At 38.5% G+C, this 14,598-nt stretch overlaps 2 protein-coding genes across 3 annotated transcripts in view; both read left to right on the forward strand.

Annotated features, from left to right (window-relative positions):
• The first annotated feature begins 1,405 nt into the window (after positions 1 to 1,405).
• On the forward strand, positions 1,406 to 12,483 carry LOC133538401 (tubulin beta-4B chain-like). Of its 2 annotated transcripts, XM_061880004.1 has the most exons (7): positions 1,406 to 1,536; positions 3,819 to 3,907; positions 7,150 to 7,248; positions 10,699 to 10,807; positions 10,930 to 11,040; positions 11,136 to 11,380; positions 11,459 to 12,483. In XM_061880004.1, exons 3-7 carry the CDS (start codon positions 7,192 to 7,194, stop codon positions 12,269 to 12,271), a joined length of 1,335 nt encoding a protein of 444 aa, XP_061735988.1. In that variant the 5' UTR covers positions 1,406 to 1,536; positions 3,819 to 3,907; positions 7,150 to 7,191; the 3' UTR covers positions 12,272 to 12,483. The 2 variants fall into 2 exon arrangements, with proteins under 2 accessions (XP_061735988.1, XP_061735989.1); XM_061880005.1 differs by lacking the exon at positions 10,930 to 11,040 and having other exon boundaries at positions 11,252 to 11,380.
• The window catches only part of chn1 (chimerin 1), a 78,893-nt gene continuing 75,001 nt past the window's right edge, over positions 10,707 to 14,598 (forward strand). The window contains exon 1 of the mRNA XM_061880007.1: positions 10,707 to 10,807. The gene's annotated coding sequence lies outside the window, so the exon portion shown is untranslated. The remainder of the gene's footprint in view (positions 10,808 to 14,598) is intronic.

Raw genomic sequence — 14,598 nt, forward strand, 5'->3', positions numbered from 1 at the left:
GGTAGGAAAAAAAAAATAGAATAATTTCCAGCCTTTGTGTTGTTAACCTGCTCTTGAATTTTGGTCTTTAAATCACACAGTAACAAATAAAGAAAACGTTTAATGTCCTGCACCATTATATCATTTTAAGTATTGCTATATTTGATTAGATACAAAAAAAAGATACAATATTTTATACCCGGGGTCACCAACGCGGTGCCCGAGGGCACCAGGTCGCCCGTAAGGACCAGATGAGTCGCCCGCTGGCCTGTTCTAAAAATAACTCAAATAGCAGCACTTACCAGTGAGCTGCCTCTATTTTTGAAATTTTATTTATTTACTAGCAAGCTGGTCTCGCTTTGCTTGACATTTTTAATTTTAAGGGAGACAAAACTCAAATAGAATTTGAAAATCCAAGAAAAATATTTTAAAGACTTGGTCTTCACTTGTTTAAATAAATGATTTTATTTTTTTTACCTTGCTTCTTATAACTTTCAGAAAGACAATTTTAGAGAAAAAATACCACCTTAAAAATGATTTTAGGATTTTTAAACACGTATACCTTTTTACCTTTTAAATTCCTTCCTCTTCTTTCCTAACAATTTAAATCAATGTTCGAGTATTTTTTATTTTTTTATTGTAAAGTATAATAAATACATTTTAATGTAATTCTTCGTTTTAGCTTCCGTTTTTTGGACGGAGAATATTTGTGAAATATTTCTTCAAACTTGTTATGATTAAAATTAAAAACAAATATTCTGGCAAATCTGGAAAATCTGTAGAATCAAATTTAAATCTTATTTAAAATTGTTTTGAATTTCTTTTAACATTTTTGTTCTGGAAAATCTAGAATAAATAATGATTTGTCTTTGTTAGAAATGTAGCTTGGTCCAATTTGTTATATATTCTAACAAAGTGCAGATTGGATTTAAAACATGTCATCAAAATTCTAAAATTAAACTTAATCAGGAAAAATTACTAATGATGTTCCATAAGTTATTTTTTATTTTTTCAAAAACATTCCAATTAGCTAGTTTTTCTCCATTATTTTCGTTAGAATTTTGAATTTTAAAGAGTCGAAATTGAAAATAAACTATGTTTCAAAACAAAATTTTCTTTTTTTTCCTGTTTTCTCCTCTTTTAAACCGTTCAATTAAGTGTTTTTTTTTCATCATTTATTCTCTACAAAAAACCTTCCGTAAAAGGAAAAAAAATGTACGACCGAATGACAGACAGAAATACCCATTATTTTATAAATATATAGATTTATTTATTAAAAAGTAAATTAAGCAAATTGGCCGGTGACCCCTGGTTTACATGTATAACTTATATATGATTAAATACAAAAAAATTATTATATTTGATTAGAAAAAAAAAAAGATACAATATTTATACTCTTATTTTGTAAAGAATACATTCTTCCGCTCGTCGTTTAAAAGCCCCGCCTACTTGTTGGTGAGTTCCGGTCTCGGCTCGGTTAGCGTGCATGCTAACTTTATAAATGTGAATGTCCCACGTTTGATGCAACTTTTCCTAATCTGGGTAATTTGTGACGAGGTAAGTCGCATTCAAAATGATTATTTTACCCACTAAATGTTCGGTGACGTGTGGCTGTGGCCGTGTACGCGGCTAGCCTATGTAGCTAAGCATGCTAGCCCGCGTTAGCGCCTGTTGTGTTGTGATTGAAGCGTGACGTCATCGTGACGTCACGCATTGCTTAAAAAGTACAGTGCGTTTGCATTAAATGCCAACCTGCTACAAGTTTAGTACACATTTAATTGTAACATATAGTTTTGTAGTTTTAGAAGTATTGAATTAGTGATGAGAGTGCCGTAGTACAGCAGGGTTACTCAAAGTGTGGTCTGCGGGCCTTTGGTGGTACCTGACTTAACCCCAAGTGGTCCGTGAGTTACCAAGTAAGTGCTTGGATCAGAAATGTTTGTTGATAATAAATCAGTTGATAAGCGTGGGATTAAAGGCCTACTGAAACTCACTGCTACCGACCACGCAGCCTGATAGTTTATATATCAATGATGAAATATTAACATTGCAACACATGCCAATACGGCCGCTTTAGTTTACTAAATTGTAATTTTAAATTTCCTGCAAAGTATCCTGTTGAAAACGTCGCGGAATGATGACGCGTGCTTGTGACGTTATTGGTTGTGGCGGACATTTTATCCCAGCACCAGTCAATGCTAAAAGTCGTCCGCTTTAATCACGTAATTACAGATTATTCTGGACATCTGTGTTGCTGAATATTTTGCAATTTGTTCAATTAATAATGGAGACAACAAAGAAGAATGCTGTTGGTGGAAAGCGGTGTATTTCAGCCGGCTGTAGCAACACAAACAGTTAGTTTGGTGTGAAGCTTTAATATGGAACAGAGGGGTCAAGCGAACATGTTTCTCTACCACATGTCAACCGGCAGGTTTTGGTGAGAAAATGGTGGTAATAAGTCGGCTCTTACCGTAAACTTGAGCGGAGCTTGTGTCGTTCTTCTTGCAGCTGTCAAAGAGGCAGCTGTGACTTTCTTGGCTCTCCCATGGCTTCCCTCAGACACACTGGCGGTCACCACAGCCCTCCGACTTCCAGGTACGACTATATAATCTCACTAAAACACTAGTAACACAATGAGCAGATAAGGGATTTCCCAGAATTATCCTAGTAAATGTGTCTAATAACATCTGAATCGCTCCCACTGCTGTCGCCTTTTTTTTTTCTTCTAGTGCTTCACTCTAACTTTCCTTATCCACAAATCTTTCATCCTCGCTTAAATTAATGGGGAAATCGTCGCCTTCTCGGTCCGAATCGCTCTTGCTGCTGGTGGCCATGATTGTAAACAATGTTCAGATGTGAGGAGCTCCACAACCCGTGACGTCACACACACATAGTCTGCTACTTCCGGTACAGGCAAGGCTTTTTTATTAGCGACCAAAAGTTGTGAACTTTATCCTCGATGTTCTCTACTAAATCCTTTCAGCAAAAATATGGCAATATGGCGAAATGATGAAGTATGACACATAGAATGGACCTGCTATCCCCGTTTAAATAAGAAAATCTCATTTCAGTAGGCCTTTAAACAATCTATAGTTTGTTGTACAACCGAATACCATAATATACTATATTTACAGTAAAATAAACAATATTGTACGGATGAGTATGGCATTGATCATAATGGTAAAGCTAAAGCGTTTTATTTTATTTTTTTCCATTTTGACATAAATGATAAGTGAGTTTGAATAAGGTTTAAAGGCCTACTGAAACGAGATGTTCTTATTTAAACGGGGATAGCAGGTCCATTCTATGAGTCATACTTGATCATATTGCGATATCGGCATATTTTTTTTGAAAGGATTTAGTAAAGAACATCCACGATAAAGTTTGCAACTTTTGGTCGCTAATAAAAAAGCCTTGCCTGTACCGGAAGTAGCAGACGACGTATGCGTGACGTCGCGGGTTGTGGAGCTCCTCACATCTGAACATTGTTTACAATCATGGCCACCAGCAGCTAGAGCGATTCGGACCAAGAAAGCGACAATTTCCCCATTAATTTGAGCGAGGATCAAAGATTTGTGGATGAGGATAGTGAGACTGAAGGACTAGAAAGAAAAAAAAATCAGATTCAGATGTTATTAGACACATTTACTAGGATATTATGGAAAATCCCTATCTGCTTATTGTGTTACTAGTGTTTTAGTGAGATTATATGGTCGCACTTGTTTCTGAAAGTTGGAGGGGTGTGGTGACCGCCAGTGTCTCCGAAGGAAGCCACGTTTCTCGAGAAGGCAAGGCAGCCGTGCTGATATTTTTATTCTTTTTCCCCTCCACGCTGTAAGCATCCAACGGTCGGTGGCGCCCGGTGGGAGGAGGCAAGAGAGTCCACAGCTGCAGGAGGAACGACGCAAACTCTCCGCTCATGTCTACGGTAAGAGCCGAATGTAAACAAAGAAACACCGGCTGTGTTTGTGTTGCTAAAGGCAACCGCAATACACTCCTTCCCACCTACATCTTTCTTCTTTGACGTCTCTATTATTAATTGAACAAATTGCAAAAGATTCAGCAACACAGATGTCCAGAATACTGTGTAAATATGCGATTAAAGCACACCACTTATAGCTGTGATCGGTGCTGGATCAAAATGTCCGCTACAATCCGTGACGTCACGCACACGCGTCATACCGCAACGTTTTCAACAGGATACTTCGCGCAAAATTTAAAATATCAATATAGTAAACTAAAAAGGCCGTATTGGCATGTGTTGCAATGTTAATATTTCATCATTGATATATAAACTATCAGACTGCGTGGTCGCTAGTAGTGGCTTTTAGTAGGCCTTTAACACATTTTCTATAAACTAACAAGTAGGGATGATGTTCGTTAAGAAATTATCGATTTCGATGCCATTATCGAACCGATTCTTTATTGATTATCTTATCGAATCCAGATAGGTTGTTGTATATGGACAAAAACAATACTTGGTTGAACAAAAATTCACTTTTATTTTTTAAGAAAAACGTTAAATAAAATAAATAAATATTGACTGTTAGTGCCCATTTAAGTGTGCCACCTAAGAAAAATACATCCAGGGAAAATCCTGTTTTAATTATTTATTAGACAGACCTGCTGCAAACTCTGGAGTGGTGTAGGCTACAAGTTAAAGTTGAAGTACCAATGATTGTCACACACACTAGGTGTGGTGAAATCATTCTCTGCATTTAAATCATCCCCTGGGAGGTGAGGGGAGCAGTGGGCAGCAGCTGCGCCCGGTAATCATTTTTGGTGATTTAACCCCCAATTCCAACCTTTGATGCTGAATGCCAAGCAGGGAGGTAATGGCTCCCATTTTTATAGTCTTTGGTATAACTCGGCCGGGGTTTGAACTCACAACCTACCCATCTCAGGGCGGACACTCTAACCACTAGGCCACTGAGTAAGTAGGTTTTGACAAGATACCGTTAACGTTATCAGACACAAACAAAAAGGCCAACGTTAACGTTACCGTTAGCCACTGACTATGCTAAGGTAACGTTAGTTTAGCTAACATTACTGCAGTCCAGGTTGACATGAGAGGTGGCGTTATTTTAGCCTAAAGGCTACAAGTTAGCAGATATGGAAATGAACCAGCAACAGTTAACACCAGAGGTGGGTAGAGTAGCCAGAAATTGTACTCAAGTAAGAGTACTGTTACTTTAGAGATGTATTACTCAAGTAAAAGTAAAGAGTAGTCATCCAAATATTTACTTGAGTAAAAGTAAAAAGTATTTTGTGAAAAAACTACTCAAGTACTGAGTAACTGATGAGTAACCTGTTTGTTTAATAATTACGGCAACAGATAATGCACAAAAACATAAAAATAGCAATGAACAAATTCATAGCCAGGAATATCTCTTAAGCAACTAAAACAATAATATATATTAAATAATAATACATTAAAATAAAAAAAATCAAGGCAAATTGAGCCACAATAACTTAACAGCACCATAGGCTCAGTAGGCATTTATTGATTGATTGATTGAAACTTGTATTAGTAGATTGCACAGTACAGTACATATTCCCTACAATTGACCACTAAATGGTAACACCCCAATAAGGTTTTCAACGTTAATCAATTACTTAATAAATGACCAAGTCGAGGTGATCTACCTCATATATACATACACACACATATCATATATATATATATATATATACAGTATATAATTTATAGTTTTTTATTTTGCCGTTTTTGTTGAAATGTTAAAGGTGTTTTAATGAATATACAAGCATGTTTAACATATAGATTCCTATCTTTCATGAAGACAAGAATATAAGTTGGTGTTTTACCTGATTCTGATGACTTGCATTGATTGGAATCAGACAGTATAGTGCTGATAATGTCCACATTTTCAAATGGAGGAGAAAAAAAGTTCCTCTTTTCTGTCTAATACCACATGAAAGTCGTTGGTTTTTGGCATCTTATTTGTCCAGCTTCCATATTCGTTTTTATACACTTTACAAGAAATACATTGGCGGCAAACTCCGGAGCTTGCTCGCTTGGCTTTCGGAGACTCTTATTTTGTTAGCGCAGGCGTGATGGAGCGGCACTTTTATTGTGAAGACAGGAACTGTGCGATCAGTCTTTAGGCTTTTGACGGGAAGTACGGTTGAAATAAAAAGTGTATTTTTTCCTTTACACTTTTGATTGATTGATTGAAACTTTTATTATTAGATTGCACAGTACAGTACATATTCTGCACAATTGACCACTAAATGGTAACACCCCAATAAGTTTTTCAACTTTTTTAGGTCGGATTCGACGTGTGACTGTCACGTGACCGCCTGGTTTTGTTTGATTGGTCCAAAGTCACCAGTGACTGCATTTGATTGGTGAAACGCAGGCATGCGTAGATCCTACTTTGAATGCGTGTCTGACAAAATCAAAACAAACAAAACGTGCATTAACAGATCGATAAAAAAAAAGTAACGAGCTGATTGTAGATAAATGGAGCGGAGTAAAAGTAGCGTTTCTTCTTTATAAATATACTCAAGTAAAAGTAAAAGTATGTTGCATAAAAACTACTCTTAGAAGTACAATTTATCCCAAAAGTTACTCAAGTAGATGTAACGGAGTAAATGTAGCGCGTTACTACCCACCTCTGGTTAAGCAGAGGAAGAGGGGCGTGCTTCGTCATCTCTGTCGGTGCTTCTCCAACCTTCAGGTTATGTACGGCCTGAACATGTTTCAACATGTTTGTTGCACTGCTCACCTTGCAGGAAAGCAAAGCCTGGCAATAATTGCAGATAGCTGTTTCCTCCTCGTATTTCATAGTAAAGTAAAGCCATGCCTTGGAGCGTTTTTTTTTCCGGTCCATTGTTGTGGCTGCTTCTGTATCTGCCGCCGAATGACTGAGCTACGTCATTTCCTGTGACACAAGATTCGTTCCCAGGGATTCGAATAAAGAACCAAATATTTTTCTTTACTATAGTGGCTTCGATAACGGGAACCCGTTTCTCAAAAAGGGATTCCATTCCATGGAATCAGTTCTTTTCTTATCAAACAATCGGGAGAACCAGTTTTTTCGAACATCATCCTTACTAACAAAGTTTGACTGATCGTCACATTTTTTTTTTAAGATAAATTGCGTTTAACTTCTTACCACTCTCTCCCTTTCCTTCAATATTTGTAAGGCAATTTGCTAGAAACACTGAAGACACAACTTTGCTTCCACGATGAGGGAAATCGTGCACATCCAAGTCGGCCAGTGTGGAAACCAGATGGGTACTAAGGTAAGAAATTAATGTCTAATCTTAATTATTATGATGATTTTTTTTTGTGTGCATTTTTCAAATCCTTCTTTGTGCCGTTTAAAACACGTTTTGGATAAGCTTTGTTTTTCGGTGTTGCATACTTTATTATCCTCAGTCACTTTTTTAACCTTTTGCCGTTAGTAGAGGCCTTCCCAGATTCAATCAAAGCTTACTTTAATCGCCCTTTATCACAAATGTCTCAAAGGGCTGCACAACCCACAACGATCATATCCTTTTTTTTAATGTAAATCAGCCGATACTGATCAGTGGTCGATCAATCAAGGCATCCCTAATAAGTATAAATGTTTTTGTCAATCAATTAATCAAAATGTATTTATATAGCCATTAATATTGAATATTAATATTAATATATTAATATTAAGATTGCTATCAAACCACGCTCAGCCTCTGAGAAAGAATCACATTTATCTTTTTAAAACGTGTACATTTTTATATCTTAAAGTCATCACTGCTATTTTTTACCAGACACTGTAAAATTAACTTAAAAAAACGTGGTATAGATTTTTCCTGGGAAAAAAAATGCATCCGATAGTTATTTTGTTTGACGTTAATCTCGGGTGAGTTTCCAGACGCACCCTCATGGCAAAAGGTGAATGTAACGTGCAGACTTTTCACAAACATGAGGCAGAAATTCAGACCCAATAGCCTACAGTCCAACCTCCGAGGACAAAGCTACGGACAATGGGAGACCGGGCTTTCTGCTCCTCCGATCTGAGTCTGTGGAACGCGCGCTCCCTGACCACCTGAGGGCACCACAGACTGAATACTTTAAAAAAAGGCTTAAAAACCCTTTTTAAAAAATGCTTTTTTTTAGATATATGCGTGCTAATTCTAGTTTTTATTTTTATTTTTTTAATACACTGTAGCACTTTGAGGTTGTTTGCTCAATGTAAAGTGCTTTTTACAAATAACCATTATTATTATTATTATTATCACGGTCGGCTTGTTGTAACGAGCGGTGAAAACAAACCATAAAAAGTTGAAACAATAAACAGTTGAAAATGTGGCCTATTCGTTTTACATTCATAAATCAAAAATAGCTACAGCTATTTTAGCAAAATATACGGGAACTCGATCGTTTTGACAAGCGATAAAACCCCCCACGATTAAACAGACAATATTTTTAGCAACAGACGAACATCTGAAGAAAACCATGAGCGTCATTATTATTAAAATCAACAATTAAGCGTTTGTAGGCTTTTATGTTATCCGCCATCGTTCCTAGCAGGCAGTGTGATATCGTACATTTTTCTTCACCCTCAATGTCCTAGCAAGGTCCCCAAAATCACGTGATTTAAAAAGCTCCGCGGCCCTTCCTCCTTACCTGACAGGAAAATTTCAACACCGCTTGATTGACGTAAACGCCTACAAAGGCGGAAGGGTGTGTATTTATTTGTATTGAGCTTTAATGTCCAAATAATGAGTCCACTTCGCTGTGATGTCACAACGTAACCAAACTTTATGATTTCATACTTTGACACTGTTTATCATGAGTATTCACATTTGTGACAACATTTAGAGGTCAGAAAAGACCAATTTCATCATAGGTTCCTTTTAAATTTGTTATCATATATAGGGCTGGGCGATATGGCCTTTTATTAAATTAATAACTCAAAACTTTTAGGCCATGCCTCAGCACACGATATATATCTGCATATTTTGCCTTAGCCTTGAATGAACACTTGATGCATATAATCACAGCAGTATGAGGATTCTATGTGTCTACATTAAAACGTTCTTCTCCATACTGCATTAATATATGCTGCTTTTAAACTTTCACGCAGAGAGGGAAATCACAACTAAAAGTGTATTTATTATGTCATTTCCAAAACAGAAATTGCAAGATTGTCAGAGAAATTTTAAAACAAGCTATTAGTGCACTTTTGTGCATGATGTCATAAAGATGACATCAAAACAACACTAAATTAAGGTGCACTTTTTGTACAGAACGCCATTTCAATTGTTCAAAACAAATAAAGTGCACTTTTGTGCATGATGTCACACAAGATATTTCTATAACTGTCAAATACAAATTAGCTGCATAATAGGAAATCAAATAGTGTATGTCTTTCGCTATGTGGTAGGTTCCTGCAGACGTTATCTCCTTCTGTTGTTGACTATTTGTTTCATACGGTGTTGATGTGGAAATGGTTGCTTCGGCATTTTGTGGGTGTGGCACCGGCCGAGATGTTGACATGCAGATTTTCAAGCACTCCTCATTCTTGAGCGGGTAACTTTTCAAATGATGCTACAAATTAGCAGTCATGCTACTTTTTGCAGCAACGCTTTTGCCGCATACTTGATATATTATGGTTGTCTGTGTTGCGATCCGCTGCTCAGATCTTCACATGTTTGTTTTTTCATTCTCAGTCTGACCCGTTTATTTCCTGTTTTTGTCCATCACTATGGTTACGCATCAGTCCACCTGTTAGTCTCGCCCCGCACACCTGCTACTAATTTTCACCCTCCTATTTAAGCTCACCTTTTCTGTTTACTCATTCTTGGATCCTAATTTGCCCACGCGCTACAGTAACGACTCTCATCATTCTATGTATGTATTTTCTCGCTAGCTCTCACGCTAAGCCACTTTATTTTCCAGCTTTCATGCTGAATGTTTTTGTTTACTCTTTTGTGTCCTTGTACCAAGTTTTAGTTTTCCTTGTGTTTTATCCTAGCTTTCACGCCAGCGTCTTTTGTTTACCTTTTCTCTTTACACCAGTGTTTTTGTTCATAGCCTTTTATTATTAAATAAATACCCTTTAACTTACCTTGTTGTGTTCATCGCTTCGACGCATCCCTGGAAAAACCACACCGGCATTACCATGCCGAAGAAGAGTCTTCACAGTCTGTTCAATGTCTTCCCGCTTGAAGCCAAACTACCGCCAGACGATGGACCCCCTGCTGTTTTTCTCAGGAATTAGTGCACGCGGGACAGTATGTGACGTATGTAAGAAGGTGTGCTTCTTTTAAGTCTGTGAGAAGGAAAGACAAGAAAGTGTGAGAAGAGCATGTAGTTTAATGCCCGCAGCTAAAAGCAACTGCGTGAGAACGTACACTCGAATATCACGATATAGTCATTTTCTATATCGCACAGAGACAAACCCGCGATTACATCGAGTATATTCCTTTTATCACCCAGCTCTAATCATGTATTATTATTTACAAATGTTTTTATTGTCAGCGCTCCAGCATTACTTTTTATCACCTGTTTTCAATTAATAAACCACTTCAATTATTTCTAACTTTGTAATACTGTAATTAAAAAAAACTGATAAAATGCATGACTGTTTAGGTATTTCCATATTGATTGAATAAATCATACTGATTCCAGGAATGCAAAGAAAGAAAGAATTATGATCAAATAATTGAAAGCGTCGCCATATCATCCATTACATTTTGGGCCTGCAGTTCTGGGAAGTGATCACCGACGAACACGGCATCGATCCATCAGGGGCTTACCATGGCGATGATGAGCTGCAGCTGCGCAGGATCAACGTCTACTTCAACGAGGCAACAGGTTGGTTGCCCAGCTAAAGAATTAGGAAGACACTACAAAGTGCACATTCATCCATTTAGTTTTCTCACTGTATACATCAGCTTCTGTTCTTGCATTCCTGAACTGGTGTGGTTGAAGTGTAGGGGGCAAATATGTTCCCCGTGCCATTCTTGTGGACTTGGAACCTAGCACCATGGACTGCGTAAGGTCTGGACCCTTGGGTCAAATTTTCAGACCTGACAATTTTGTGTTTGGTGGGTGGCATAATGCCGTTTGTTAAAGACTGTAGTCTTTTATGTAGTCTAATCAGATTAGGTCAGATGCTCAAATTGTGTGATTGTTCCCTAAGGTAAGGGTGGCGCTGCTAACAACTGGGCCAAAGGTCACTACACTGATGGTGCTGACATGGTTGAATCTGTTGTGGAGGTGGTACGTAAAGAGTCAGAAAGTTGTGACTGTCTGCAGGGCTTCCAACTCACACACTCGCTTGGCGGTGGGACCGGCTCTGGTATGGGAACCCTACTTATCTACAAGATTCGTGACGAGTTCCCTGATCGTATCATAAATAGCTTCAGTGTGATGCCCTCGCCCAAGGTGAGGGCATTGTTTCATTCACTGTGATGTTAAATTTTATGATAAAAAAGGCTGAAAAGGTTGTGTTTCCGTCCTGAGGTGTCAGATACGGTCGTAGAACCTTACAACTCCACTCTGTCAGTCCATCAGCTTATCGAAAACACAGATCAAACGTACTGCATCGACAACGAAGCTCTGTACCACATCTGCTTCCGCACTCTCAAGCTGAGCACACCCACCTACGGAGACCTGAACCACCTCGTGTCGTTCACCATGAGCGGGGTCACCACCTGCCTGCGCTTCCCCGGCCAGCTCAACGCCGACCTCCGCAAACTGGCGGTCAACATGGTGCCTTTCCCCCGCTTGCATTTTTTCATGCCGGGCTTCGCCCCCCTGACCAGCAGGGGCAGCCAGCAGTATCGAGCCCTCTCGGTCCGCGACATCACCAAGCAAGTGTTCGACGCCAGAAACATGATGGTCGCGTGCGACCCCAGCCAAGGACGCTATCTGGCGGTCGCCACAGTGTTCCGTGGCCGCTTATCCATGAAGGAGGTCGATGAGCAAATGCTCACGATCCAAGACAAGAACAGCAGTTACTTTGTGGAGTGGATCCCCAACAACATCAGCACCGCCGTGTGTGACATCCCGCCCCGCGGACTCAAGATGTCCGTCACTTTCATCGGCAACAGTACGGCCATACAGGAGCTGTTCAAGCGCATCTCCGAGCAGTTCACGGCCATGTTCCGCCGCAAGGCCTTCGTGCATTGGTACACAGAGCAGGGGATGGATGAGATGGAATTTACCGAAGCCGACAACAACATTAACGATTTAGTGTCCGAGTACCAGCAGTACCAGGATGCCAAAGTGGACGATGAGGGTGAATTTGAGGAAGAGGTTGAAGAGGGTGCTTGAAGACAACAATGTATCGGCTCAGTTATTTTATATTCTAATTTTATAAATAGGTAGACAAGCGACCTCTGTTATAGCCAAACCAAGCCAGATGGCGCCAGATTCTGCCCTCCTTGCTTAGCGGCGTATACAATACTGAACAGAATAAGAGAATGCTGAACATGAAGAAGACAAAGCTATTTGCAAACTTTTATTCCTAGAAATAAATATTTAAAAAGGCACATCCTGTACATTTTCTATCCATATCATTTTCTATGTAACTTTTTGCAGCTCTGTCACCAGACTATTACGGTAAAATTTTTGGCGGGGTTTTAAAATGAAACTAACAAACAGTACCAATGTTTTTTTTTTGTGTGGTAAAAATCATGCAATAATAATGCATTTTTTTACCGTATAATAGTATATTAGTTAGTTTGTGACGAACCCCAAGATGCAGAGAAGGAGGCAGGCATATAGTAAGGAAACATGGTTAAATAAAACACTAAGACAAAACCAAACAAGGGGTACAACAAAAAGCGCGCACGAGGCGGATAACAACTAAAAGAACTAGCATGGGAGCTAACAAACAATAGGAACTTAGCATGGAAACTAGCAAAAACAAAAGGGCCTAGTGTGGAAGTTAGCGGGTAGCGAACAGGAAAACAGAAGTCGTTACGTGTATTTTTACGTGTAGTACAAATACAAATTGAAAGCAGGGAACAAAAGACAGTAAGCTACAATCTGCTACCAAATATAGCTAACCGCTACGCTGCAATGGCATGACATGACAGGAGCGACAATACAGAAGTGACAATAATCCAGCACTGACTGGATGGGAAGACAGGTCTAAATAGGAGCGGGCTGATTGACACCAGGTGTGGCCAGGTGCCAATCAGCCGCAGCTGAGAGCACACAGCACTCAGGGAGAAAGACAGGAAACAGGCAAAATAAGAGCGCTGACAGGAACTAAAGACAGGAAATAATACACACACACAGAGGAAAAACTTAAACACAAACAAACTGTCATGGGAAAGCCCGACAATATTACCGTATATGGAAAAACATTACTCAAGTTTTTTACGTTCAAAAATTGGCAGCTCAGTCGGCAGAATTTTTTCATAAAATTTGTCATTTTTTTCAGTGTACAAATTAATGCATAATGTGCTTTGAAATTATAAGTCAAGCAGATGCATGATTAAATAAAGATACAAAATTGCATTCAGTACAAGTATTGTAAAAATGTAAAAAAAAAATACATTTAGTAAGAAAAATATAATATACCTTATTAACCGTAATTATTCACGGGCCCTGAGTTTGGTACATTTCAAAGTATAAGAGTATTTTAGAGTATAATTGAGCTTTAAGTTGGCACTTGAATGCATCTACTGAGGTAGCATGTCTAACTGTTGCTGATTCCTGAGAATCGATCCCGATTACTCAAGTTTTGTACATAAAAAAATTGGCAGCTCAGTCGCCAGAATTTTTTGTCATTTTTTTCAATGTACAAATTAATGTGTAATTTGCTTTGAAATTACAAGTCAATTAGACACATGTTTAAATAAACCATCCATCCATCCATTTTCTACCACTTGTCCCTTTAGTGGTCGCAGGGGGTAGCTGGAGTCTGTCTCAGGCATATTCGGGCGGAAGGCGGGGTACACCCTTGACAAGTCGCCACCTCATCGCAGGGCCAACACTTTGATTGATTGATTGAAACTTTTATGAGTAGATTGCACAGTTCAGTACATATTCCGTACAATTGACCACTAAATGGTAACCCGAATAAGTTTTTCAACTTGTTTAAGTCGGGATCCACGTTAATCAATTCATGGTAAATAATAAAGATACAAAATTGCATTCAGTACATTCATTTTTATTGTAAAAATGTAAAGAACAAATACATTTAGTAAGAAAAGATCAAATACTTTATTAACCGTAATTATTCACGGGCCACAGAAAATGAGATGGGAAGCCATATCTGGAAATGAAGCCTTGAGTTTGTCAACATTTGAAAAGGTAGAGTATAAGTGAGCTTTAAGTTAGCACTTGAATGCATCTACTGAGGTAGCATCTCTAACTGTTGCTGATTCCAGAGGACTGGAGCCTGAATAGAAAACACTTCATAGCCTGCAGACTTTTTTAAGGCTCTGGTGGTCAACTATTTAGCCGGCGTTTCTGGAACACAGATTTCGAGATGGTTTATACGTCACACTACAATCAGCAATTAAGATAAGAGGCAGGCATGTGAAATTTCCGGGAAAATTTTCACGGAAAATTAAACTTTGATCTCCTAAAATAAAGTGTAGAAATCCACCTAGTTATTTATATCATCATTATCTGTACAGGTATAG

Source organism: Nerophis ophidion, linkage group LG19, assembly GCF_033978795.1.
Source record: "Nerophis ophidion isolate RoL-2023_Sa linkage group LG19, RoL_Noph_v1.0, whole genome shotgun sequence".
NCBI classification, from domain to species: Eukaryota; Metazoa; Chordata; class Actinopteri; order Syngnathiformes; family Syngnathidae; genus Nerophis; species Nerophis ophidion.

Excerpts from the sequence above, each read along its gene's own strand:
- LOC133538401 (XM_061880004.1), top strand. The coding sequence starts at position 7,192 with ATGAGGGAAATCGTGCACATCCAAGTCGGCCAGTGTGGAAACCAGATG. Across the intron at positions 7,249-10,698 it reads GAAACCAGATGGGTACTAAG|TTCTGGGAAGTGATCACCGA; the intron begins GTAAGAAATTAA and ends TTGGGCCTGCAG. Across the intron at positions 11,381-11,458 it reads GTGTGATGCCCTCGCCCAAG|GTGTCAGATACGGTCGTAGA; the intron begins GTGAGGGCATTG and ends TTCCGTCCTGAG.